This window comes from Carassius gibelio, chromosome B7, assembly GCF_023724105.1.
Source record: "Carassius gibelio isolate Cgi1373 ecotype wild population from Czech Republic chromosome B7, carGib1.2-hapl.c, whole genome shotgun sequence".
NCBI classification, from domain to species: domain Eukaryota; kingdom Metazoa; phylum Chordata; class Actinopteri; order Cypriniformes; family Cyprinidae; genus Carassius; species Carassius gibelio.
In genome coordinates this window covers 38,501,193-38,528,639 of record NC_068402.1, presented here as the reverse complement: position 1 = coordinate 38,528,639, position 27,447 = coordinate 38,501,193, and the positions used below count along the sequence as shown (strand labels likewise).

The 27,447-nt window shown below is 40.3% G+C and overlaps 4 protein-coding genes and 2 long non-coding RNA genes across 7 annotated transcripts in view; 3 read left to right on the top strand and 3 right to left on the bottom strand.

The window, feature by feature from the left end:
• LOC127961543 (mucin-5AC-like) overlaps window positions 1–27,447 on the bottom strand; it is a 609,977-nt gene that overhangs the window by 231,239 nt on the left and 351,291 nt on the right. The window contains exons 13-14 of the mRNA XM_052560721.1: window positions 24,119–24,205; window positions 23,962–24,006 (exon numbers count right to left, since the gene is read on the bottom strand). Coding sequence (XP_052416681.1) covers window positions 23,962–24,006; window positions 24,119–24,205 — 132 coding nt within the window. The remainder of the gene's footprint in view (window positions 1–23,961; window positions 24,007–24,118; window positions 24,206–27,447) is intronic.
• The window catches only part of LOC127961572 (uncharacterized), a 464,915-nt gene that overhangs the window by 220,390 nt on the left and 217,078 nt on the right, over window positions 1–27,447 (top strand). The gene's annotated exons all lie outside the window — the stretch shown is intronic.
• LOC127961553 (obscurin-like) overlaps window positions 1–27,447 on the bottom strand; it is a 290,119-nt gene that overhangs the window by 227,241 nt on the left and 35,431 nt on the right. The gene's annotated exons all lie outside the window — the stretch shown is intronic.
• On the top strand, window positions 301–1,972 carry LOC127961574 (uncharacterized). Its single transcript, XR_008154470.1, has 2 exons — window positions 301–1,553; window positions 1,615–1,972. It is a non-coding gene; the product is annotated as an uncharacterized LOC127961574 (long non-coding RNA).
• LOC127961551 (uncharacterized) overlaps window positions 17,382–27,447 on the bottom strand; it is a 256,120-nt gene continuing 246,054 nt past the window's right edge. The window contains exons 5-8 of the mRNA XM_052560735.1: window positions 21,397–21,489; window positions 21,119–21,147; window positions 17,929–17,997; window positions 17,382–17,757 (exon numbers count right to left, since the gene is read on the bottom strand). Of these exons, the coding sequence (XP_052416695.1) occupies window positions 17,683–17,757; window positions 17,929–17,997; window positions 21,119–21,147; window positions 21,397–21,489 (266 nt within the window). The 3' untranslated portion in view covers window positions 17,382–17,682. The remainder of the gene's footprint in view (window positions 17,758–17,928; window positions 17,998–21,118; window positions 21,148–21,396; window positions 21,490–27,447) is intronic.
• Window positions 24,244–27,447, top strand: part of LOC127961550 (uncharacterized) — a 301,565-nt gene continuing 298,361 nt past the window's right edge. The window contains exon 1 of the mRNA XM_052560734.1: window positions 24,244–26,210. Within this exon, the coding sequence (XP_052416694.1) occupies window positions 24,503–25,600 (1,098 nt within the window). The 5' untranslated portion in view covers window positions 24,244–24,502 and the 3' untranslated portion in view covers window positions 25,601–26,210. The remainder of the gene's footprint in view (window positions 26,211–27,447) is intronic.

Sequence of the window (27,447 nt, the reverse complement as noted above, 5' to 3'; positions counted from 1 at the left end):
TCTTCATTAAAACTATAACTTAAGAACTGTGAATTCATAAGTTAGTTATAAAAACCTTTCTGGTGTGTACTGTAAAAGAGAGATCCAAGATAACATTTAAAACTGAGTTAATCAGGGTTAAAACACATGTGATAAATACCTTAAAAGAACCCAAAAGCCCTGCCCTTAATAACATCCAGTTTGAGGGGAGCGCTACATGTGCTTTGACCAGTATGTGTCCAAGTATTGTTGTGAAGCCATCGTGTTAGAATTATACACCATGCTCATGTCACGGGGTGACGAAAGAGAAGCGGAACTAAGTCCCGCCGGAATTGTGTTCCCCCCGGGACGGTGTCGCGGTAACACCGGTCCACTTCCGGGTTGCGCCCGATGTCACAATAACAACGCTAATGACAGATTGACATCTGGTGTGGGGAGTTTGATGTGGTGATCTGTGAGAGGATTATGGAGGCGGAGTAACCACATAAAAAGAGAAGTGCAGAGACCATGGGGAGGGTTGATTCTTATTGGTCGTTCGTTCTCCCGGCTATTCTTCCTGGTTGTCTTTCCCCCGTATGTGGTTCTTCTCTTCGGATGTGTTCCCCTAGGAGAGGTGAATTCCTGGGACGTTTGGGCTGGCGTGTGGAGGTATTTGAGGACTATTGTGGGGTTTCGGCTATCTGGCTGTGCAACAGATATATCAGCGATCGAGTGGAGATATTCAGGACAGAAAGAGTGTGAGTTCTGGAAAGCAAGTGAAGACCAGGCCGCGCCATCACTATCGGAGGGAAGTTGAGAGACCTGATCTGGGACTTCGATCAATTGTATACATCTGGACTGGGAGTGATAACGTTGTGAAGTGGATGGAGCCATCGTTGGGTGAGTGCTGGCTCTATTTGCACTAAGAGTGGGTGTGCCGTGTCTGAAGTGGTGTGTTTGCACAATAAATCGTTTGAAGTGAAGTTACAGAGTGTGGGGAAGATATATAGAGTTAATGCCGGACGCTCACCACCCCGAGAGCCCACCACCGTCACCGTAATCCACACCCAGGCACTCAACTGAAGTATCCCCCAGCCGTAAGCCCCATTTCTTATTCAAGAACACATACATGCTGTTGATTACTTACTCTGCTGTGCAGATCGCAGGATCCTCTGGGCCGAACGCCGCATGTGATGTCCCTATGAAAGGAGGTGGACACAAGAATTATTCCTTTCCCGGTCACAACCGAAGCATCTCCCAGCCGTAAGCCCCATTACTTATTCAAGAACACATACTTACTGTTGATTACTTACTCTGCTGTGCAGATCGCAGGATCCTCTGGGCCGAACGCCGCATGTGATGTCCCTATGAAAGGAGGTGGACACAAGAATTATTCCTTTCCCGGTCACAACCGAAGCATCTCCCAGCCGTAAGCCCCATTACTTATTCAAGAACACATACTTACTGTTGATTATTTACTCGGCTGTGCAGATCGCAGGATCCTCTTTGCCGAATGCTGCATGTGATGTCCCTGTAGAAAGAGGTGGACACACGAATTATTCCTTTCCCGGTCTTAACCGAAGCATCTCCCAGCCGTAAGCCCATCACCCATTAAAGACTACATACCTGCTGTCGATTGCTTACTCTGCTGTGCAGATCGTAGGATCCTCTGGGACGAATGCTGCATGTGATGTCCCTATGAAAAGAGATTGCAGGATCCTCTGGGCCGAACGCTGCATGTGATGTCCCTGTAAAAGGAGGTGGACACGAGAATTATTCCTTTTCCCGGTCTCGACCGAAACATCCACGAGCTCTACTTACCCGGATACCCCCCCTCACTCCGGGACGGGTGACAGACTATCCTGGCTCTTGCTGGCCCCGTACAGGCACGAACTGCCGACGACTCCACGCCTTCCCGGCGTCCGAGGTCTGGCTCCGTTCTGGTCGGGAGACACGGAAGGAACACTGAACTTTTAAATTGCTTTTAACCAAATAAAACCTTGTTCATTTTTTATACTTTCGTCCGTCTGGTTCTTCTGGTACGCTCTCCGAGGTGATCCTGGGTTTCAGGGGTGGGTGCAGTCCGGCTTGGCCCCCCCGACCTGTGACACTCACATCTATTATGTAAACATTTTTTGTTTTTGTCTGTGGGCTGTGAATCAAATAATGGCACAGGTAGCTCCGCTGGAGCGGGGGTGCTGGTAGGGGCTTGTGGGACAACCTTGTGCTTGGGTGATTTACCTGGCTGTAATGTGGCCAGTGTTTTTCTGACACTGTTCTGTGCTCGTTTTCTGGGTTTGTCTGTGGACTGGGAATCGACTGATGGCACAGGTATTTCAGCTGAAGGCACAGGGGGTGGGGGTTGAGTGTAGTGATGGGCTACAAGCTCAGGTAGGACAACCTTGTAAAAAAAAAAATTGTGCGGTTGGCAAAAGTGTCTCCCAAAGTTCTACGTCAGGCATGACACGCACAGTTGCAAGGCTTTTGGTCGTCCAAACAACAAAGTCACAGAATTGTGATTCGGTGACAAAGATCTGAGTTTGTACCTGTTTATAGTACTTGTGGGTCTGCTTCAACTCTATCCTTCCTTCTGTGAACTGCAGACAAAACTCCTTGTCAGTACATGCGTGCAGAATGTTATGGTCCTGGTGTTTAAAAGGGCATTTAATCTCTACACATCCTTTCCCACAACATGCACAATACACAAGTGCATCAGGAGTCGCACCTATTTCCGGGAAAGAAGGGTTGATTATGAATCCACATTGCTCCGTCTGTGTGATGTAGGAGACCCTTGCCGTATCCTCTTTTTTTCTCCCCCATTTAATGGCCTCTGGGCCATTGTCAGTCTGTCTCAGTGAAGGTTTCTGTGGATAGCACACCTTCTCCACAGTTAACTTTGCTGGTCTGGTTATGGAGGTGGAGACAACAGCGTGTATGTTGGAGGCGGTTATCCTTCCACATTCTTGACATTGTGCCATATGTCAGACTTGTGCTGCTGTCTTGTGTTCTTTTCCGGTGCAGCTGCCTCTGTTGCTGTCACTGCCACAAGGTGTGCCAGGCCCTCACAGTGTGGAAGCAGGACAGACAAGTCACAGCCATCCATTCGTGGGTCGCGAAGACGCAGCAGTGACTTCGGCAGGACACATGGCTGAATGGGATCAGCATAGAGGTGGCAGAATTCCTTAATTACAGAGCACAGTCCGGACTTGTGTGCATGCATGAGTTCAGTGAGGGGTTTTAAATCGGCAAGTGTCTTCTGTGGTAAATATGTACCCCCCGAGCGGGTCCGGATTTAGGGTGCTGTGCTGGTGTCTCCACAGACTGACCGATCAATTGCCCTTTTTCGGGCTTAGCTTGTTGTAAAGTCAATAGTATGTCCAGGCGCACCCTGCACTTTGGTTATACTGGAGGGCATCACCCAGTACGCTTCAACATCTGTTGGAGTCATATTTCCCTGCAGACGCACAGCTGTATCGATCTTGTACAGGAGGGCTGCCACATGTGCACACTTTTCTGCCACGCCAGCCATACAAGTGCAGTGAGCGCTCTCCACTTCCCCACATGCTGTAAGTATGACCCAAGGCTGTAGACGAAATCGTCGTGCCATCTCCTATTACCGCTCGCCGAAGTTCGCGTATACAGTGCCGGACTTCTCCATGGGCTCAGTGGTCTTCGGAAAGTATGTCTAAAGTTCTCGAAGGCGCCGGCATACCAATTAGCCAAGGTCTCTCAAGAGAAGGTCTACTTTCTCTCGCCCGTAACACACTGGGCAATCCTCCTGTTTCTGCCCATATGACTCCAAAAGCATCATCATCAACTCATCATCTTCTTCACCCGTTCCCACAAAAAGAACATCACAACCTGCCAGGGCACCATCTTCACCTCAAATCATCGATTCCACTGACATGAATTTCCAGCTCATGTCTGCTGTTCAAAGTCTCTCTAAAACAGTCAAAAACCTACAATCCAAAATGACTAACCTCAAACATTATTTTGCCAGTTCCCACTCCAGCGCAGATCCAGCAATACACTCGTCAGCTATAGAGCATCACAGTCCTGCCCACAGCCGATGCCGGAAGTAAAAATTCAATACAATTTCTGCATTGACAGTTGGGGTATAAGCCATAAAAACTCAACCATACATGGTAGACTTAAAACCAGCTACGGCTATACTAAGCAATAGTTTATGTTCATATAAACACCAAAGGTTCATGGGGCACCTTGTTTTGAAATAAATGCATTTTATTCGTGATGTCTTGGATAAGTACTTCATTACCCACAATTCTGAACAATCCCACAATCCCACAGTGATACATCTGATTGGTGGAACTCTGGTTAAACCCCGTGAAGGTCCGTGAAGATTGAAGATCATTAATAAAAAAGTAAAAATAAAATAAAACCATGTGCTGCATTTTTGCATGGTAGACTTATCAGTGTACTCACAATTTCCTTTTCAAGGAGGGAAACAAAAGTGCTCTAAGGGGTGAAAACCACTTCGGATAGGGAACCACTTCGGATAGGGTCATGTAACGTTAGTTAGTTGAGTGTAGCATGTCCGAGGGTCAGCTTGTGGGTTTTGTAAGGGCCAGCAAGAGGGATAAGACCTACAAAGTTTTGGTTTTGCAGGGAGGTTGGTAGGTTAGTTAGCATTATTGTCCAATTTAGCTAGGCTACTGTAGCCTTCATATGGAGTCATATCAAGCATTTTATAATGCCACTGTCAAAACAATATTTAGCTTAGGCAGACCTTTCTGTGAAATATAATATAATATAAAATAAAATTCACTGAAGGAAAAAGTTTGCACGGCCATCGTCAGATTTGGAAGTCACTCAAAAGGCTTGTTCCGGGTTGTGGCTTCAGTCAACTTCAGTGAGGCGCGGTGGTTTATGGGATGAGTAGTTATTTTGCTCTAAATGAAACTATGTACACAGTCTTATACCTTTGACTTTTTTGTGATTTTTCTCTTAATTTTTTCAATCGAAATGATATTTTATATGCTTATGAGTTCAGCCGTAGCTAGTTATCTTCAGACATGCTCTAAAACTCTTTAGATATGGATTTTTCTGAAAGTTAATGGGAGAAATTAATGGGAAATTTACTTCCGGCACCAAAGCTCTCTCGGGCTGTGGGCGGGACTGTGATGCTCTATTCCACAGTCTCGTCCTTTTCCTTTTGGATTTAGTAACGGCCAGAGCATGCCATCAACTTCAGCTACCTTGCCACCTTCTCAGCTCACTATTCAGACGCCTTTTCAAAATGTCTCCGCTCCACCGGCTTCTACAAATTTCAACCTCTCCACAGCAGCTCCAGCACAAGCGTTCGGTAGGCGTTTTGTTCCACCAGCCGCTGCAACAGTGTCTAACCATCTAAGAAACAATATCATCCAAGGTAAGGACACTAATCTTGCTACCTTACTGCTTCCTACGCCTGCTGCCGACAGGAAAATGGTTGACTGTAGTGACGTGGCAGTACTTCTAAAAACTTCCGACCCTGTTACAACATAATCTCTCGTTTTGCAAATTCGTCATTGCAATCAGTATTTACAGAGACATTCTGTGTCAAACTTACCCTGAGAGAAGGGAAGAGCTAGATCTTTATCTAACTATGATGGTGGACTTCAGTCAAAGATACGGGGAAACTCTATTTTACGAGTACCACAAGTCCTTTTCAGCCAAATATGCCTCCTTTATCTCATTTTTTAATTCAAGACTAGACTGGTCAGTTACTGACACCGAACTGCTCATCTGCCATTTCGGAGGCCAAAAAAGCTTAGCTTGCGCCATTTGCAGCACTCACGGTCACAAGGCTTCAATTTGCCCTAAAGCTTTCGCTAGCAATGATCCAGCCGCTGTCCACGGTCCTGAAAATGTAAGACTTTCTTCAAACTCCAGAGGTCGCTCAACTGCGGCTGAATTCAATAGCATACCTCAAAATTTGCTCATATTTGTAGTGTTTCCAAGGATCCACACCCAAAATATGTTTGTCCACACCAGTACAAGCCTGCACCCAGAGGGAAAGCCCCAATTCGGAATTTTTTTTTTGAATAAACACCCATCTACTCCTATTAATATTCCCAATCTTTCAAGCTACCTCTCTTCTCACCCCGATCCATTATTTTTTGATTATTTAATCACCTGTTTGTCCCAAGGTTTTCGAGTGGGTTTTCTTTCTCATCTTTCTGCCTCTTTTGTTGCAAAAAATTTGCAATCTGCCAGACAGGAACCTGATGTGGTTTCAGTTCTCCTAGACAAAGAGGTTAATAAAGGATATGTTCTCGTCCCCTTCACTTCTCCTCCCTTTTCTCTTTTTCGGATTAATTCCATTGGCATCGCAACTCGCAAATATTCCGGAACAACTACTGGTGGTGGTGTCATGCTCTATCTATCTGTTGATAGTTCAGTTTGCATAACTCGTGCTATGAATTAGTTGCATTGTTCTGTGTCACCTCATCTTCGCATGGCTTTAGCGGCCTCGTGTATATCTCTGCCTAGCTTTTCATGATTAAGCAATTACTTGAGAGGTGGTGTTTTTTTGTACATGTATTGGCACTCTTTGGCCTCTACTGTTTTTGGCTGTAACAAAGACATGTTGCTGTACGTCAACACAGTAAATTGGATGTGATGTATCATGTAACTCTTTCTATGTCCACGAAGACTCTCTGCTGCAAAAAAAAAAAAAGGATTAACAGAAGGAACACAGAAATCTCTGTTCACCAACAGGAGCATGTTCTGCATTTTCATTGGTTTTCTGTGGCTCGCTTAAAAAAACTATTACAGTAAGAGTTTCAGAATTGATATGTGAGTTTGATGAATTCATGTCAAACATTTTATGTATGCAGGTTAGGTACATACATTGTAGACCTTCTTAACAAAACCAAGAGCAAATGCCATTTATGTAACAACAATTACATTTGAATATTTAGTCAGAAAACATAATGTGAAGTAGGCTTGAAATACCAATAAACTAAGATACAAATACAAATAGATACTTGTCTCTGGCAGGTCTTTGAAAGTTGTCACCATGCAACCTGCAAAACAAATATAACAAGACTTAAAACAGCAATTTTAATTGGTTATGAGTTCAGTAGCATGATTAATAATCATATAGTAACATCCTAAGCTCTTACCATGTTTCTGCAGATGCTGTTCAAATGAATTTCACCTTTGTATAATCTTGTCACATTTTAAACAATGCCAGTGACTTCTTTTTTTTTCTTTTTTCTTTTTTTTTTTCACAAAACCATGGTACTGTGAAAAGAACTGGAAGTGTAAAATGACAATAATTTATGATACAACTAATATTAAAATGGATATAACAGTTACAAAAGCAAAACATGCTGCCCAAAATCACCATCTCTAAGGTGCACATCATATTTAAAATGCCTTTTTTGTAGGTGCTCTTCTGACCCAGGCGCATCCTGCCTGCAAAGTTGACTCTTTTTTTTCCTTCAGTAGCCTTAATAAAGCTAATATGATCTTTGAACATTTGAGGACCTACGGAAATCCAACAATATGACAATGCACCTAAATAATGCATGGGGTAGTATTATATAATTATGTTTAAATAATTGCAATTATAGATCGAATTTACAGTTTATATAATATATTATATAAATTATATAATAATAGTTTATTTGTTACATTGGTATATAAACAACACCGGCAACATCACGACTTAGGTGCCCTTGAGCAAGGCAACGAATCCCAACTGCTCCCAGGGTGCCGCAGCATAAATGGCTGCCCACTGCTCCGGGTGTGTGTTCACGGTGTGTGTGTGCACTTTGTATGGGTTAAATGCAGAGCACGAATTCTGAGTTTGGATTACCATACTTGGCTGTATGTCACTTTGTATGGTTTATTCATTTCAATAATAGATTAGTTGCTTGCAGATGCACTACCGTCTAACTCACAAACTAATACTCCATCTGTGGATCTTTCTGAACTGTCAAAATGTTGGGGTTATTCGTACGCTGGCCAATGTTACTTGTACTGTCACCTACTGGTGAGCATGCAGCTACCACATGCCACTCAAAAACAAATGTGCCGTAAACTCAAGATATATTTTAGAAAATATAGCCGACTTGTAAACACGTTTAAATTACTTTTTTCAAATCACTAAATTAGGATGTATGGAAATACAAGATGCCAGAGTCCTGAGTGGAATGCCCTATATAGGAGTTTATGGACACTCCAGCTGATGATCGTGACATAACTTTGTTGACAAAGATCAACGGTGACTTGACTTTGTTCACGAAGATCAACTGTGGCCTGAACTCATGAAGTTAACTGTGGTTTTACTTGACACATGGGGTTTAATGGTTACTTGACTTGACTCCGGACGGTAAATGGTGACTTGACCTGACTCCGGAACGGTCAGCGGTGACTTGACCTGACTCCGGACCGTCAGCGGTGACTTGACTGGAAGACGTAATAGTCGGTCTACTGGGTCCATGGTTGTGCTGGGTAGCTGAAATGGTGACATAGGGATGGGAACAGATATTTCAGAAATGCGAGGATACCAGGCTGCTGGATCCTGGTATGGTGACGTCTTCTGTAACGTGGAGTCAGAGACGTTCATATCCATATGCAGTGGTTCAATAAAGAGACAGGCAGTAATCAGAGCACAGCGTCAAGTATGTCAGGGATATCCAGAATCAGTTACAGTAACAAGCAGAGGTCGGGGCAAGCAGCAGAGAATCACAGTCGGTATAAACAATCCAAGGTCAGACACTGAAGGAACAAACACAGGGAAAACGGAATGAACAAACATAGGGAAAACAGAAGGAACAAACACAGGGAAAACATAAGGAACAAACACAGGGAAAATGGAAGGAAAAAACACAGGGAAAATGAAAGGACAAAAAAAACAGGGAAAACAGAAGGAACAAACACAGGAAAAATGGAAGGAAAAACACAGGGAAAACGGAAGTAACAAACAAAGGGAATACGCTTGGAAATGCCAGAAAGAACTAAACAAGACTTTGCATTTATTGAGATTCATTTTTCTCCTCTCCTTTATTTTACACACAGCAGTGCAAAAACAAGCTGTAAAACTGTAAACACAAATAAAAGTACCTAATAACTCAAAATGCTTTCTTCCATCATTTCCAAAACCAAATACAACACATACATAGTTTTCTACTAAGCATGAGCCGCCATTACATGGGAAACAGAGGAATCTACACTTCGAGGCAACACTTTAATTTTTCTTCCTACACATCTTAAGAAAATGACTAATATAAAACGCCTTATATTACACACAGTGTTACTCACCGGAATTGCCCCCGAGGGAAACACAACTGAGTGGAGTTTGAAGAAACTTCACAGCAGAATTTACACAACACGGATTACAACTCGCTCTGGAAAAGTCGTGTACTAACTGAACACTAAACTCGTTCCAAACGAGAATACAAACGAGAATACAATGGGAAATTGAAACTGTACACCAAACCAGCGATGGGTAGATGGCGTTAACGCACTGCAAATAACTAAAGAAACACAAAATGAATGAATGAATGATCATTAAGACCAACACACTCCCAGCCTGGTATCTTAAGGATACCACATCTATTACCTTTTAAATGCACACACTTTACTTAAACACAAGTAACATCCTGTTTAGGGGAAAAAAGTAAGACAAGTTCAGTCACAGGTCTTTTAAACACTTTAGGAGTGCCGTGACGAATCAATCTGATATCTACAGTCCTGACAACATTATCTCTGCTGGGAAAAGTTTTGATGACCACTGCCATTGGCCAGTGGTTCATAGGCACTGCATTGTCTTTCATCAAGATGACGTCTCCTTCTTGCAAGTTAGGCCTTTTGTCCTGCCACCTGGCACGACTTTGCAGGGTGGTCAGGTATTCATGTTGCCATTTGTGCCAAAATGTCTCTGCGAGATGTTGTACCAGCTTCCATTGGTGACGGATGATCTCTGCCTTGCCAAAGGCAGGCAGAGGCAACGATGGGGCTTCTGTCTTTTGTGTCAGAAGCATGGAGGGGGTGAGTATGAGAGGGTGCTCGGGGTCAGTTGACACAGGCAGTCGTTAGGTGGTGCTGAACTGGGAAGATGAGGGGATTGGTGCGGTTTTTCTCAAGGCCAGACTGAGTTATGCGTCCGCCCACTCTGAGAAGTCCAAAGCTGTCAACAACTGGGCAGAGCTTTGCAATGTTGCTCTGTTTTGGAATGTCTGACTTACTCTGAATTTGTGATTTTAGTGACTAGCGTTGCGACCTGAGGTCTGATCTCAGAGTCTAATTCCGGGTCAACTAGATCAAACAGTGACTGCTGATCAGCTGGAGGCTTACCAGACAAGAAGGCGGGTCCGGTCAGCCAGTTACTGTCTCTCAATGATGCAGCAGAAATGGATCTGGAGCCATGGTCGGCCGGGTTGAGCTCTGAAGGGACATGCTTCCACTGTTCGGGTGAACGTTGCTTGTCTGATGTGTTGGACCCTGTTGCTTACATAAACATAAAATCTCTGCCCATTGTTAATATAACACAACTTTGCTGTCAGAATAGAAAGTGACAGAGTTCATGTGCGAGTCCATGCTACTCACAACAGTCTCAGCTATCTCAACCGCAAGGACTGCAGCACAGAGTTCGAGTTTGGGGATTGTAGTCTCCTTCAATGGTGCCAGCTTTGCTTTGCCAAGCACGAATCCGACTTTGGAGCGTCCATTTTCATCGGTCACCTTCAAGTAGGCAACCGCTGCGATTGCTTTGGTTGAAGCATCCGCAAACACACACAACTCTCTCGTGCTTGCTGCAGAGGTGGAGAGAGATGAGTAGCAGCGGGGAATCTGTATGTCTTGAAGGCATTGAAGGGAGGACTTCCATTTCACCCACTCTGCTTGGAGGTGTCCAGGTAATGGCGCATCCCACTCACCGTTTTCTATGGTCAGCTTTCTCAGCAACGATCTCCCCTGTATAGTGACAGGTGAGAGAAAGCCAAAAGGATCAAAGATGCTGTTTATGGTTGAGAGAATGCCTCTGCGTGTGAAAGGTTTGTCGTCTCGCTGTACTTGAAAGGTGAATGTGTCTGTGACTATGTTCCAGTTGATACCCAGGCTACTCTGCACAGGGACGTTATCCGTGGCAAAGTCCAGGTCTTTAATGCTGTTTGCAAGGTCTTCAGGGGGGAATTCAGCCACGACAGCTGCACTGTTTGATGTGATCTTGTGCAACCGGAGGCTGTTGTGGAAAAGCATCTCCTGTGCCCTCTTCACCAAGTTGATGGCTTCGGACTCTGTTGCAAACGACTTCAAAGTATCGTCGACATAAAAGTTTCTCTCGAAGAACGCTCTGACATCAGAGCCAAATTCAGATTCTGCTTCTTTCGCCGCTCTTCTGAGGAAGTAGATTGCTACAGCAGGAGACGGTGTGTTGCCAAACACATGCACATTCATTCTGTAGTCTACAATGTCACTGTCCCATTTGTTGTTGCGGAACCATAGAAACCTCAGGTAGTTTCTGTGCTCCTCCTTGACTACAAAACAGTAAAACATGTGTTGAATATCTGCAGTCACAGCAATTTTCTCTTTTCTAAACCTGATGAGGGCGCCTAACAGGTCATTGTTCTGATCTGGGCCTTTGAGCAAGACACTGTTCAGTGAAATCCCTTCATACTGAGCACTTGAATCGAACACTATTCAAATCTGTTCGGGTTTCTTGGGATGGTAGATGCCGAAGGATGGCAAATACCAGCTTTCTTGTCCTTCTTGGAGGACGGGGGCATTCTCTGCATGTTGACTGGCAATCATCTTTTGCATGAACTGCATGTAATGTTCTTTTATGTCAGGTGTCTTCTCTAGTGTGTGGCAGACTGACTTGAGTCTTTTCATGGCATAGTCTCTGTTGTTTGGCAGATGTTCTCTCGGGGTCCGAAAGGATAGGGGTGCGACCCAGTTTTGAGTGCTATCTTGATATACCTCAGTATCCTTGATTCTCAGGAAGTTGAGATCATCGATGGATGGAGCAGGTTGGTGATCTTTGTCGGTGCAGTGGAAGACGGAGGACTTCAGGTGATCTCCGTGCAGCATAGAATCAGTGTGAATGGCGGCTTGCTGAGATGGACGGTCATGAAGGACTGAGTGGCTGTGTGGAGGGTCTTTCACATGCAGGTGGCTGGAGCAGGGTGTGAGGTAGCTGGGACGGCCATCTCCCAAGATTTACAAACATGTTTTGAGGGAAGTGACTGAGGAGGGGCGGTGTGCTGTGCCAAGGCACACATCGCCGATCACCACCCAGTCTAGGTATAGCTTTTTTGCAAATGGGGCATTGTCCGGGCGTAGATCTGTTTTCTGATCTTGTGCATACTCAAAATGTCTCTCCCTAGCAACAGCAGTATCTGGGCACTGGGGTCTAATGGAGGAATCTCACTGGCTAAGCACCTCAGGTGAGGGTGATGTAAAACTGCACTGGGAGTTGGGATTTCAGACCTGTTGTTCGGGAGTTCATTGCATTCAATGAGGACGGGAAGAGGGACGCAGGTCTTTTCGTCCAGTGGCTCCAGCATGTAGCCACAAGCTCTCCTTCCAGAAGTCTCTATACTGCCCGCACACGTCTTGAGCGTGTACGAAGATGGAGTGCTATTGTCGCTGAATATCTCAAAGAATTATGTACGTGCAAGGGATTTATTACTTTGCTCATCAATGATAGCATATACTCTAGTTGTTGCTTCTCTCTGGCCTTGTGGGTAGACACTAACTAAGCATATTTTGGAGCAGCCTCTAGCACTCATACCCTCACCGCATACCTCAGTGCACTTGGAGGAGACCATCTCTTAAGGCTGCTGGTTCTCACTGCCCTCCCTGCCGTTCTCTGACGTAGATGGGGGTGGCTTTGCTTTCCATGGTGATGGATCTGGATGGAGGGCTTCGACGTGTTTGAAGCTCTGACATTCTGCATATGTTATGGTTTTGTCCTTTGCAATATGTGTGGTTGAAGCACAACAGCGGTAGCAGATTGAATTGTCTTTTTGATATTGTTTACGGTCAGCTAGCAGTTTCTCTCTAAAGCTCCTACATGCTCCTAATGAATGGGGCTTTTTGTGGATTGGGCACTGCTTGGTGAGATGTAGAGAGTTAGCTTCAGGCTCACCTTTCTGGCTGGACTTGGCGACTTGAGTCTTGTGGACTGCAACAGAATGGTTGACTCTACTCTGGATGCTTTTGGGTTTGTCTCTATTTGTGGCAGGCAGAAGTGGCATGGTGACTCTGAAACTAGGATCGTTTCTTGCTTTGGCTTGGTTCTGAATGAAGTCGACGAACACGCCGAATGGGGGAAAGGAAATCTGATGCTGTTGCTTTATCTGAGAGCCGTAGGACATCCACTTCTCTTGTAGATTATACGGGAGCTTTTCTATGATTGGGGCTACTCCCCTAGCAGTGTCAAGGTAAGGTAGTCCTGGAAGGAATTCATCCTGCTTTGCTGTGTACAGTTCCTGTAGCAGGTCGGCTAAGTCGTGTAGCTTGGCTGGCTCTTTGTTGGAGATTCTCGGGAAGCTTTCCAGTCTGGCAAATAGCGCCCCTTCAATAGCTTCGGGGTTGCCATAGCACTCTTCAATGCACTGTCAGATAGCTCGGAGGCCACCCTGGGGTCTGATGTAGGCTGCTCTGACCCTGCGTGCTTGTTCGGACGACTCTTTGCCGAGCCATTTAATCAGAAGGTCAGTCTCTTCTGCTACTGACAAGCCTATATTGTCTATTACATAACAGAATGAAGCATCCAGCATACAGCAAGCGATGTTGCTGGATGCTGTATTGGAGGTCTTATGGCTGGCTGCGTTAGAGGACATGCAAGCGGGTGGCTGTGCAGGCTGGGCGGAGTATTATAGCATTCTTGTTTTATATCTCTCTGCGGTGGCACGCTGTTTGCAGTGAAATACCTTTAGTTCAGTTCTGACTCCGGTTCCCCGAGGCTGTTGTCATCATCTAATTCTGCTTGAAAAACTGCTGCTTCAGCTATTGCAGCCTCCATTTCTTTTATACACCGCAATGCCTCCAATTCAGCTTCTGCTTTGGCAGTTTCTGAAGTTTCAGTGCCATTTCCTTTTCAGAATAGGCTGTTTTGGTTCTTGCTGCTTAAGCTCTGGCTTTAGCGGTTGCTAGCGCAGTGCTCCTTCGTGAGCTGCTTGTTGATCCGTTTTGAGATGGTGCACGAACAGAGCTTGATGCAAATAGCTCTGATCTCACCTCCCAGTCACCAGCTTCTGCATCAGTCACACCAGTGGGAAGTTGCATTTCGGTCGGAGAATCCATGTCTTATGGAGCAGGGGAATTTGGGCAAGTCACATGCAGGCTTGCTTTCTCTAGCAGTTGAAGTTCTGTCTTCTTCTCGACAGGCGAGGGATTGCCGTTTTACTGTACTGGCCTCACTAAACGTATGCGTATTTAGCTATCCAGTCCATATAAACAGCCAGGTGAGGTAAACAAAGAAAAGAGATGATGCTTTATCTCGAGGTCCCTTTTCTCCTCTCCTTTATTTTACACACAGCAGTGCAAAAACAAGCTGTAAAACTGTAAACACAAATAAAAGTACCTATTAAACCAAATTGCCTTCTTCAATCATTTCCAAAACCAAATGCAACACATACATCGTTTTCTACTAAGCATGAGCCGTCATTACACGGGAAACAGAGGAATCTACATTTTGAGGCAACACGTTAATTTTCTTCCTACACATCTTAAGAAAACGACTAATATAAAACGCCTTACTTACAAACCTGTAAGACCTCCGTTTATCTTTGGAACACAGTTTAAGATATTTTAGATTTAGTCCGAGAGCTCTCAGTCCCTCCATTGAAGCTGTGTGAACGGTATACTGTCCATGTCCAGAAAGGTAAGAAAAACTTCATCAAAGGAGTCCATGTGACATCAGAGGGTCAGTTAGAATATTTTGAAGCATTGAAAATACAGGTTCAGTGTTCATCTTCAGTTCTCTCTTCACAGCAGTTCAGTCAGTGTAGTGTTTGAGTAAATTAATTACTCCGGGATATTGGTTTGTTTGAACTGAGAGGGAGTGTCAGTCACATTAAACAAGTTAACAGCTTAAGTAATTTGTGGATTAATGCGTATTAGAGATGTGAACCGATAAAACGATTCAGTTCGACTTGGTGAACTGGTTCAAAAAGATCTGGTTACATCGAAAGAATCATTCGCGAACCGGATATCGCAAACTGCTTTGTTATCAACTCTCTCACAACAGACACGGAAGAGTAGACAATGCTAAATAAAGTTGTAGTTTTTGCTATTTTTGGACCAAAATGTATTTTCTATGCTTCAAAAAATTCCAAAAATTCATGTACAGTAGACCGTACACACAGTTTCAATGGAGGGATTGAGAGCTCTCGGACTAAATCTGAAATATCTTAAATTGTGTTCTGAAGATAAACGGAGGTCTTACGGGTTTGGAACAACATGAGGGTAATTTATTAATAACATAATTTTGCTATTTGAGTGAACTAACCCTTTAAATAATAAAACAGTATTTACTCCACATGACTCTGAGATAACAATGATTTAATGAATTTAATCAAAATAAAATAGTGCATATTCAAACTCCAAACACTATGTCAGAGTAATTAAACTAAATTGTTTGGACAGATGGTTATTCACATCACACACATATTTCATCTTATAGATCATATACAGATGTCTTTACCTGTGAGAAGTGCACAGAGAATGATCCGTCCCAGCAGACACATGTGACACTTATCAGCCATTTTCTGTTTCTGTCAGTCTTTCTTTTCACTCTATAATTAAAGCTCTTCTTTTTAACAACAACTTGCTCTGATCTCACCAACTGACCATTGAGCTGCATTTCACTCACACTACATTGATGAAGAAAATAAGTTTATATTATATATATATATATAGCATGTATAGCAATTAGGCGTTTTCGATTCTATCTTATAAAGTAACATCTGAAACTCAACGCTGCTATTTTCAAAAGTGCTCTGAAATAAACTGATACAGTATAACTGTAGACATTAAAAACAAACACATTGTAAACACAAAGCATCTACATCAAAAACTGGACTATCCAATTGTTAAATGTTAGACAAAATCAGCACAATTCAAAGTACCAAAGTCTTCAGGCTGTGTGCATTGAATTTATTTAATACACAAGTCTCACAATTTGAGTTGAATTACTAAAATAATTGAACCTGGACACACCTTCTCATTCAAAGCGTTTTCTTTATTTTCATGACTATGAAAATTGTAGATTCACACTGAAGGCATCAAAACTATGAATTAACACATGTGGAATTATATATGGAATTACATACATAACAAAAAAGTGTGAAACAACAGAAAATATGTCATATTGTAGGTTCTTCAAAAAAGCCACCTTTTACTTTGATTACTGCTTTGCACACTCTTGGCATTCTCTTGATGAGCTTCAAGAGGTAGTCACCTGAAATGGTCTTCCAACAATCTTGAAGGAGTTCCCCGAAAGATGCTTAGCACTTGTTGGCCCTTTTGCCTTCTGTCTGCGGTCCAGCTCACCCCTAAACCATCTCGATTGGGTTCAGGTCCGGTGACTGTGGAGGCCAGGTCATCTGGCGCAGCACCCCATCACTCTCCTTCTTGGTCAAATAGCCCTTGATGCCTTCAGTGTGACTCTACAATTTACATAGTCATGAAAATAAAAAAGGTGTGTCTAAACTTTTGGTCTGTACTCTATATATATATATATATATATATATATATATATATATCCAATTCTAAACAAAAATGTATTTATTATTAAAATTATCCAAATCTTCTGGCAATGCATTTTTTTTATATTTCTTCCTTGAAGTACTTAAAGAAAAGTAAATAAAACCATCAAAGTACTAGAATCAATAAATCATAAAATGACTCCATATAGACATTATTTCTTCTGTTTCTTCAAAACTAACTCTCAGCTCTTACAGCTGTTAAATTAAGCATTTCTGAACATTTCTCGATTACTCACAAATGCCTCAAGCATGAAAATATTTTAAAAGAGAATGTTAAAACAGTTACATTGCAACATATTTACAATTGAAAACTATTTAGATTTAAGTCCCTCAGAGACACAATCTGCTCACAACAGAAAAAGTTTTGCACAAACTCCTCTGTATCCTAAAGGTTTGAACACATGTAATCAAGATGTTGCTGTATGATGTCTAACAAATCTGTACAATAATAATTCACTGTAAATGTATATTTGACAGACTGCTTTATGTCTTAAATGTATTACTGACAAATAAAATCTGATATTACAAGTGTTACTGAAAGCAGATGCTCAAGTGTTCAACATCACATTATCATTCATGTCTTATTGATAAACATTTAAATCATTACATAACTTTCTGTTTTCATAATTAGATAACTAGTCTGCAGTAATCACTCAAGAAAATAGATGATTAAATGAGAATGATCCAAGAGAGAAAATGTCTTTTATTTTATTTGTACAAGCATAGAGGTTAATGCACAATTCAGAATTATTAAAGGCACTAGCATTAATTCAGCAAGCAGACAGCTACTTTGAAATAAACATCCCAAACTGACCAAAACATTACAATCAGATCACCACTTGGGACTGTTTGTTAAAATGTGAGACAGCATTTAAAATTGGACTGAATGAATGTCAATAATATAAGGTTAATATTTCTCTGTGATTGATATTAGGAGGTCTTTATATAATTAATGACTGTTTAACTTATTTCTGATGGTTTTGGTCACAAATGCAAGTTAAATGCAGTCATCCTGGGGTCCAACTGTTGCTTGTGTGATAAAAGAATAAATCACTTTATCATCATCATGAACCTGCATGAACATCACAAATATTGTCAAACAAGAAGCAATGTTAACACACACATATATTATAGCATGATGTTAGAGCCTAAAAATAAAACTGATATAGATGTATAAACTGTTAAGAGAAGGTGGATGGCGATAGTGGGCATCAACAGAAGAACAGGGAAGTGTTTTACTCACCTTGTTCTTTTTAGCTCTGCTTTTATGGTTTGTGTCAATCTCAGTATAAGTCGCATCATCTTTCTGCTTCTAAACATTAATGGAAACATACTGAAGTTATGATTGAATCAGTTGTTTCCAATATTTTTATTCCCAGTCAACACGTGAGATCATGCGATAATCACAGTGACATCACAGGATCCTCATACTGCGATCCTCACAGTGTGACTAATACATGAGCTCATTATGGATTCAGTTTTGACCAGGTTGTAAGGAGGCAGTTTAAATATCGTTCAGTGGGAATAAGATATTCTACATCTATAAGATTCCTAAATGTTTTGCATTCCTAAATGTTCAAAGCATCCCGAAAAGCCTGCAATACAAGCCTTTTGGATTGATGCGTCAATTAAATGGTTTTGCTTTAAATACTTTGTCAGTCGTTGTGCAAACACACTGAAAAATATCTTGCCGTCAATGTTCAGCAGGTTTATCTGGAAGAACTGTTCAATTGAGGGTGAGTTCTTTTCTTTTGGGATGAACACACATCACACTCTTCGTCAGGCTTTCGGCATGATTTGCTTCTCCCTTGACACTTTCATACTTTTCCACAGCATTTTCAAAACATATGGAGCATTCTTATAAACACTATACGGTACGCCATTAGGACCTTGTGCAAATGCCGATCTTGCTTTTTTCACTGCCTGCTTCAACTCACTCAGCTTAGGAGGGCTGATATCAAACTGATGTTGTGGTGCTGATATTGAAATGATGTCAGTGGGGACAGCGATTGGTTCATCTTTTTTTTTTTTTTTTTTCAGTATTGATGGTTCTCAAATGCTCTTCAACCAGCTCTTTTGATGTTTTCAGGGATCCACTCTTCTCCTTCCTGAATATAACGTTCACAGACTTAAAAGGGTCTTTGTAAAAATCGGTTCTTGCTTTTTATTTCTTCTTCCAGCGCATCCATAGGCTTTGTTAGTCGTCAAGTTTGTCCCTGGCTTTAGGTTGCATATCACTATTTATGATTTGTTATACTTACCAAATCAATAGATTACATATGATTACACTAACTCTGAATCATATTTCAGTAAAAACATGTTTTGTAGAAGCATGTATGCTAGATTTGTTTTTATATTTTGTTTAATTAATAGTTATTTTCACCTGTAAGGATATAGCAACTGATTGCAATGACATATGGTTCTCAGTGTTTCAGGATGTGTCAAGTCTTTCCCAGTGGCGGATACAGAACTTCATTAAAAGGGGGGCCTGGTGAATAAACGGAGGGGCCTCGGGTTTTTTAATCTTATACACCTGATTCCCGGGTTCCGTATTATAGAGCTTTCACACTGCGCGCGATGCGTTCTGGCGATCTGTTCCATGTGCGGTGCAGTGCAGAGATCGGTTCCGCACCGAGTTTATTTCTGATGTGCTGAACGGGCTGAATTAAAGTGACATGCTGAGGCTGACATTGCATGGTTCGTGGTCAAAATGAACACAGATTGACATGAAAATATAATAATTTCACCATAAATGCGTTTAATTTAATACAATTTAGTAATCTCACCATAAATGCATTTAATTTAATTATACTCTAAATTATTTATTAATTAGTTAATATTAAAATTAAAAAATTAATTGTTTTTATTAATCTGATTGGGTGGGCACATGCCATAAATCCACGCCTGGTCTTTCCAAGGGGACAAAGAAATCGAAGTTAAGAACTTAAAATGAGTCACCAAAACAACACCGGAAGCAGAATGTATCTTTTAATTTTAAATGTTTTAAGAAGATCACACAGAACCTGTGCAAGCACGGCTCTTAATGGTATGTTTGTTGTTGTCTCATACTTTTAGATACACTGTTGCTTGTAAATGCTACTGCTTCTGTTAGATTTTAATATACAGTTTTATTCTGATTAAAGCTTAATACAGCGCAGCAACCATACGCATGTACATGTATAACGCTTCTCATTGCTTGGAACAGTGTGTTGGCACTGATCTGACAATCTGAATATTAGAGAGAGAGATAGAGAGAGATGTAGAACAGGGCGACGTGAGGAACAGGATTGCCACCGCACCGTAGGCATTAAATCACTATATCTCTGTTTGCATTGAACGTTCAGCACTGCAACGTTGCAGATATTGTTTATGTTCAAACAGCAACATTACACAATAACTAACATTAAAAAAGTGAAATTGCAATCATCCACCCCTTTAAATTTGGCCCTATTGTAATTTTTTTCTGAAGTAAATAACCTTATCAACAAATATTCCCAAGCTGTTTTATTTAGGCTAATACTTGGAAATTATTTAAAGTTTTCAAGTCCATTTATTAGTCCATTTGTAGCACGCAAGCCACTCAATTATTGCAGCTTTGTGCTTTGTTACTACAATGTCTGTCTTTAAACATCAAACAATAAATGTGTTTTGTTTGTTTCCCTGTGCACCTCTCATGCCACCCCCTATATACTTTAGTAACAAGTAACTTTAACAATTTACAATAAGGTTTGATTAGTTAATGTTAGTTAATGTAGCCTATTAAAGTATATTATTATTGTAAAGTACTATCTAAAGAATGTATTTTGAGCATTCACTTAAAAATTATTAACGGCTTGATACGAATGATACATAAGCTTTATGAGCAAAAATTACAGTTTCCATTAAAAAAAGCAAATGATCATGCTGATGCCTCCATGTCCTGCAGAAAGTGTGCTTTAGCATCCACTGCATGATTGGATATGCACCTAAAGCAGGATTTATACTCTCGCCTGGCTCCGCTTCGTGAGCCTCCGCTGACTGCGTGCACCTTCACACACGGATGAGGCCTTTATACAGTGTTGGCAGTTTGTCATCAAATGTAGCTATTTTCTCATTGTAGCATGCGCACGCACACCGAATTTTGCAGAAACAAAAAAATGCAGATAATTTGCATGCGCCGTGACCTCACGCTGACCATAGCAGCCTATAAGCAGACAGTGAATGTGCAGTGACCACACCATGAGAATCATGTGAGATCATGGTGACCTCACTGTGAGATCAAATCGATGACTGGGTTGTTATCCATGACATTTAAATAGAAACAGTAAATACACTAACATTTCATTCAGCTGATGCATTTATCTAACCTGACTAATAAAAGTACAGATATAACTGAATACTAATAATAGCTAGCTAATGTACCAATCATGAGTCACTGGTATTATGATACTTACCACAGAGTCAATAGTCCCTTTTCTGTTATCTGAAAAATAATGGGAATATTTATGATAGCTCACCAACAAAAATAATGCAAACGATAAATTATAAAAGTCTAGATGAATTATAATGCAGATAATACATGTTTTTGTTAGTTTGTAGATTTCTGTTCATTCAAGCCAAACATTTGATCACACACATATTTAACATTACATTTTAGCAGATTACTGTGATGAAACTGAAACTGATGATAATCTCTAAATACGTGTACATTATTTAAACTCTAAATACTCACCAGCTCTTTTTTTGCGAACCACCCAAAGAATAACAGCAGTAACCAGAACAGCCAACACAACAGCAACAACAATCACGATCACTGATGGAGAGACTGTATAGAGAGACACATTCAGATTCAGATCAAAACAACAGCAGAATATCTACTGTATATCACTGTCTTTGAAATCAAATATATAAAACAACACTGCTGACAGATACATAAAATCATAAGTAACATGATTGTTTTGGGTAGTTTGGAGACTTGATATCACATTGACATGATGAAAGAATTCTGAATTGGTGGATTGGTGCACTGCTAAAAATCACTGTAAAAAAACGGCCAAATTTCATCAGTTACATACTGTTTTTCATTAAAACAGTGCATTATGGGTAATATTTATCATTTTCGAGAAGGTAGCCTGTTTTATATACCGTAAATTAACAATGTTCAAAGTTGACACTCAGCGTTCGTGTTTCAAATCACACTCTACACCCTCATTCACTATTCCCTGCATGAGTTTACTAATATATTCCACCTGATGGAGAGAATGAAATCTAATGAGTGAATTCAGACACCGATCAACAGCTGCTGTTAATGAGTAGAATCACTGAAGAAAAGAGAAACAAGACACATACAAGAACTACAACTGACTTCAGCCACAGCCTTAGATGAAATCAACTGAAGATTTAAGCAATCAACAAACAGCTTTACCAACTTCACTCATTACTAACCAGACTGACTTTATTTCTATCAGATCAGAGATCAGAGATCAAAAAATCTTATTGAGAATTACAGAGATTTAGATGATAATGTTACTGTTTCATTTGACGTCACCATTGTGGAAATCAGTGTTTCCTTTAGTTGTGCTCCTGACCCTTGACTTTTGTACTTTACATTTTGTTTCATTGCTATATTTGAATCTTTATGGTACATTTGTTACAGCAATATTAATTTTAATGGTCAAGCTGTTTCTGTCAGGCATTATCTACTAGACTGACTTAGTGTTGCTATAGAAATCAAATATTAATATAGTATTAAAATATGTGAGTGAATTACACAATTTCTTAAAGTTTCTTAAATTTTATAAGATAGAACAGTAATGTGAAAACCAGAACATATGGATTTAATGACAGTTTGAGTTTAATTATTTTGGGAAGCAGTGTCTGTAACACTCAAAGAGAGAGATTAACAATCAGCATATGAATCTCAACAATGGTGACAATCAAAAGGTTCATGATGCAATGCATGCTGGGTACCAGCACAGGATAAAACTCATCCATGACTCCCAGCATGCATTGCGGCAAGAATAAATTATGCCCCTGAATTGTTCACTTATTTTCTTGAATTCTTATGTGCTTATAATTTTGCTTTTGTCTTAAGTTTTAGTAGATGGTTTGTGATGTTCAGAACTTGTTTATTTATTTTGTGGATTGTCACCATTGTTGTGATTCAGGCGCTGATTCTTGATGTTTCTGTCTAAATTTCAGCAAGGTTTTTTTTTTTTTTTTTTAAATTGTGAAAGTGAAATTTTCTCAACAGTCTTTCATAACTTAAGGCTCAGAAGCGTTTCTTATTTTGCTGCAGTATCATTGCAGAGACGGGACACGGGATTGATAATGAGAGTAAATACTGAAGTCGTGTGTTTGCACAAGAGAGATCTGTTAGTTTAATGTAGTTTTGTTGTTCACCATTGTGCTGGAGAGTAGAGCCTGTGCTTCAGTCAATGATGAGCCACAAATTCTGATCTTCTGCTGCTTTATATAAAAACAGTAAATGTGGAGTCGTTGATACAGTGGTGATCTCTGTGTTAAGTACTTCAGCACATACATGTCTGCTATAGCTGACAATGAGCTGCAGTGATTTGAGTGTCCCTGTAGCTCAACTGGTGGAGCATTGCATTTGCAAGCAAACAAGCACAAAGTTGGGGGTTCGATTCCCCGGGAACACATGATAGGTAAAAATTGATAGCCTGAATGCACTGTAAGTTGCTTTGGATAAAAGCGTCTGCTAAATGCATTAATTTAAAAGTTATTCATTTAGTTTATTTACTACTACACATTAAGTTTTGGCATTTTTATATTAAGAAATATTTCTTCTCAGTGGACTCAAATGAAATAAAGTAAATTACTGTTATTTAACGGCACAATTTTTTACAGTGTATTGATGAACAAGAGACATGACAAGAAGTCAAAGTTATGATCAGCTGTTCTAACATCTCCACAGAGAATCTGTTGTGCATTTAGAGACTGATTCTAGAAGAACAACAGAATGTGAATAAAACCACTGAAATCAATCACAAACACACAGAAACTGACATCAGTGCTTTTGCTGGTTTTATAGAGGAACGGTTTTTAGTTCAGATTCACCATATTCAACATCTATATCTTAATGCATGAACACAAAATAAACCTTACAGACATTCCCTTCGCAATATTGAATTAGTTTTATTTCAACTGTTAGTTTACAGCAGCTCCATATCAGTGTAACTCTCTGTTGAGGTGCTGTGTAACATAGAAAGATTATTAATAAGAGCTCACTAAGTGATCACTAAACCACTGAGATGAGTAAGACATATAGAAATACCTCTCTGTGTAGCTGTTGTCTCGGGGGTTTGAGGAGTCTGGTTCTCTGTATAAGGAGGAGGATTTCAGTTCTGATGCATCATATTTGATCAAATACATCTTAGCTCTGTTTGACTTCATTGTTCATTGACTGCTGATGTGTGTCAGTGATCATGTACCTTGTTCTGTAGAAGCTGCTGTAGTTTGACTTGATTTCTTCTCAGAGTTTGAGCTGCCGACTGGAATCAGTGTTGAATCAGCTGAAGCTGCAGAAGACGAATGATCAGAACATTATTATTATTATTATTATTATTATTATTATTATTATTATTATTATTATTATTATAAATACACTTCTAAAAACTGAAAGTAAGACTCAAGCAGCTCTAGCTCACACAGACAGTTAAGGACAAGGAGGAGAAACACAGTCAGACATAAATGTAGAAATGTAAGGTTAGATGCTGTTTATTTGTCATGCATTCAATAAAAAAGGCACATTTTGCTATCTATTTAAAGTAACTAATGTATAGACAAGACATAGTGTATCTCTGAAGGCATCACTGATGATCTTGTGTCCTGAATTCTGTTCAGTGATAATGGAAGTAAGACTTTCCATTATCACTTATTTCCATAAAAAAAGTCCAAACCAAGTTAAGATTAACAATTTAATTGAGGTTCAACAAATAAAAAACAGAAGCAATATTGATAAACAAATGATAAAGCTTGGCTTATTGAATATCAGATCCCTTTCTACGAAAACACTTTTTGTAAATAATATGATCACTGATCATAATATAGATGTGCTCTGTTTGACAGAAACCTGGCTAAAACCTGATGATTACATTATTTTAAATGAGTCCACCCCCCAAGATTATTGTTATAAACACGAGCCGCGTCTAAAAGGCAAAGGTGGAGGTGTTGCTTCAATTTATAACAACGTTTTCAGGATTTCTCAGAGGGCAGGCTTCAAGTATAACTCGTTTGAAGTAATGGTGCTTCATATAACATTATCCAGAGAAACAAATGTTAATGATAAATCCGCTGTTATGTTTGTACTGGCTACTGTATACAGGCCACCAGGGCACCATACAGACTTTATTAAAGAGTTTGGTGATTTTACATCCAAGTTAGTTCTGGCTGCAGATAAAGTTTTAATAGTTGGTGATTTTAATATCCATGTTGAAAATGAAAAAGATGCATTGGGATCAGCATTTATAGACATTCTGAACTCTATTGGTGTTAGACAACATGTTTCAGGACCTACTCATTGTCGAAGTCATACTCTAGATTTAATACTGTCACATGGAATTGATGTTGATAGTGTTGAAATTATTCAGCCAAGTGATGATATCTCAGATCATTATTTAGTTCTGTGTAAACTTCATATAGCCAAAATTGTAAATTCTGCTTCTTGTTACAAGTATGGAAGAACCTTCACTTCTACCACAAAAGACTGCTTTTTAAGTTATCTTCCTGATGTATCCAAATTCCTTAGCATATCCAAAACCTCAGAACAACTTGATGATGTAACAAACACTATGGACTCTCTCTTTTCTGGCACTTTAAATAAAGTTGCTCCTTTACGCTTAAGGAAGGTTAAGGAAAACAGTTTGACACCATGGTATAATGAGCATACTCGCACCCTAAAGAGAGCAGCCTGAAAAATGGAGCGCAGCTGGAGGAAAACAAAACTAGAGGTATTTCGTATTGCTTGGCGGGAAAGTAACATATCCTACAGAAAAGCATTAAAATCTGCTAGATCCGATTACTTTTCTTCTCTTTTAGAAGAAAACAAACATAACCCCAGGTATTTATTCAATAAAGTGGCTAAATTCAAGAATAAAGCCTCAACAAGTGTTGACATTTCCCAACACCACAGCAGTAATGACTTTATGAACTACTACTAAAATTGCAACCATTCAGCCGTCATCTACAGTATCACATCAGACAGTGCACTATAGACCCCCTGAGGAACAGTTCCACTCATTCTCTACTACAGGAGAGGAATAATTGTATAAACTTGTTAAATCATCTAAACCAACAACATGTATGTTAGACCATATACCACCTAAGCTCCTAAAAGAGGTGCTTCCAGAAGTCATAGATCCTCTTCTGACTATTATTAATTCCTCGTCATTAGGATATGTCCCCAAAACCTTCAAACTGGCTGTTATTAAGCCTCTCATCAAAAAACCACAACTTGACCCCAAATAACTAGTTAATTATAGACCAATCTCGAATCTCCCTTTTCTGTCCAAGATACTAGAAAAGGTTGTATCCTCACAATTATATTCCTTCTTAGAGAAAAATGGTATATGTGAGGATTTCCAGTCAGGATTTAGACTGTATCATAGTACTGAGACTGCTCTCCTTAGAGTTACAAATTATCTGCTCTTATCATCTGATCATGGGTGTATCTCTCTATTAGTTTTATTGGATCTTAGTGCTGCCTTTGACACAATTGACCACAACATTCTTTTGCATAGACTTGAACACTTTGTTGGCATCAGTGGAAGTGCATTAGCATGGTTTAAATCGTACTTATATGACCGCCATCAGTTCGTAGCAGTGAATGAAGATGTATCCTAGCGATCACAAGTGCAGTATGGAGTACCTCAAGGCTCAGTACTAGGGCCGCTACTCTTCACGCTTTATATGTTACCCTTGGGAGATATAATCAGGAAACATGGTGTTAGCTTTCACTGTTATGCTGATGATACGCAGCTCTATATTTCTTCGCGGCCCGGTGAAACACACCAATTTGAAAAACGAATGGAATGCATAGTCGATATAAAAAACTGGATGACGAGTAATTTCTTACTGCTAAATTCTGAAAAAAACAGAGGTGTTAATTATAGGACCTAAAAACTCCGCTTGTAATAACCTAGAACACTGTCTAAGACTTGATGGTTGCTCTGTCAATTCTTCGTCATCAGTTAGGAACCTAGGTGTGCTATTTGATCGCAATCTTTCCTTAGAAAGCCACGTTTCTAGCATTTGTAAAACTGCATTTTTCCATCTCAAAAATATATCTAAATTACGGCCTATGCTCTCAATGTCAAATGCAGAAATGTTAAGCCATACATTTATGACCTCAAGGTTAGATTATTGTAATGCTTTATTGGGTGGTTGTTATGCATGCTTAGTAAACAAACTACAGCTAGTCCAAAATGCAGCAGTAAGAGTTCTTACTAGAACCAGGAAGTATGACCGTATTAGCCCGGTCCTGTCAACACTGCACTGGCTCCCTATCAAACATCGTATAGATTTTAAAATATTGCTTATTACTTATAAAGCCCTGAATGGTTTAGCACCTCAGTATTTGAATGAGCTACTTTTACATTAAAATCCTCTACATCCGCTACGTTCTCAAAACTCAGGCAATTTGATAATACCTAGAATATAAAATCAACTGCGGGCGTTATATCCTTTTCCTATTTGTCGCCTAAACTCTTGAATAACCTACCTAACATTGTTCGGGAGGCAGACACACTCTTGCAGTTTAAAT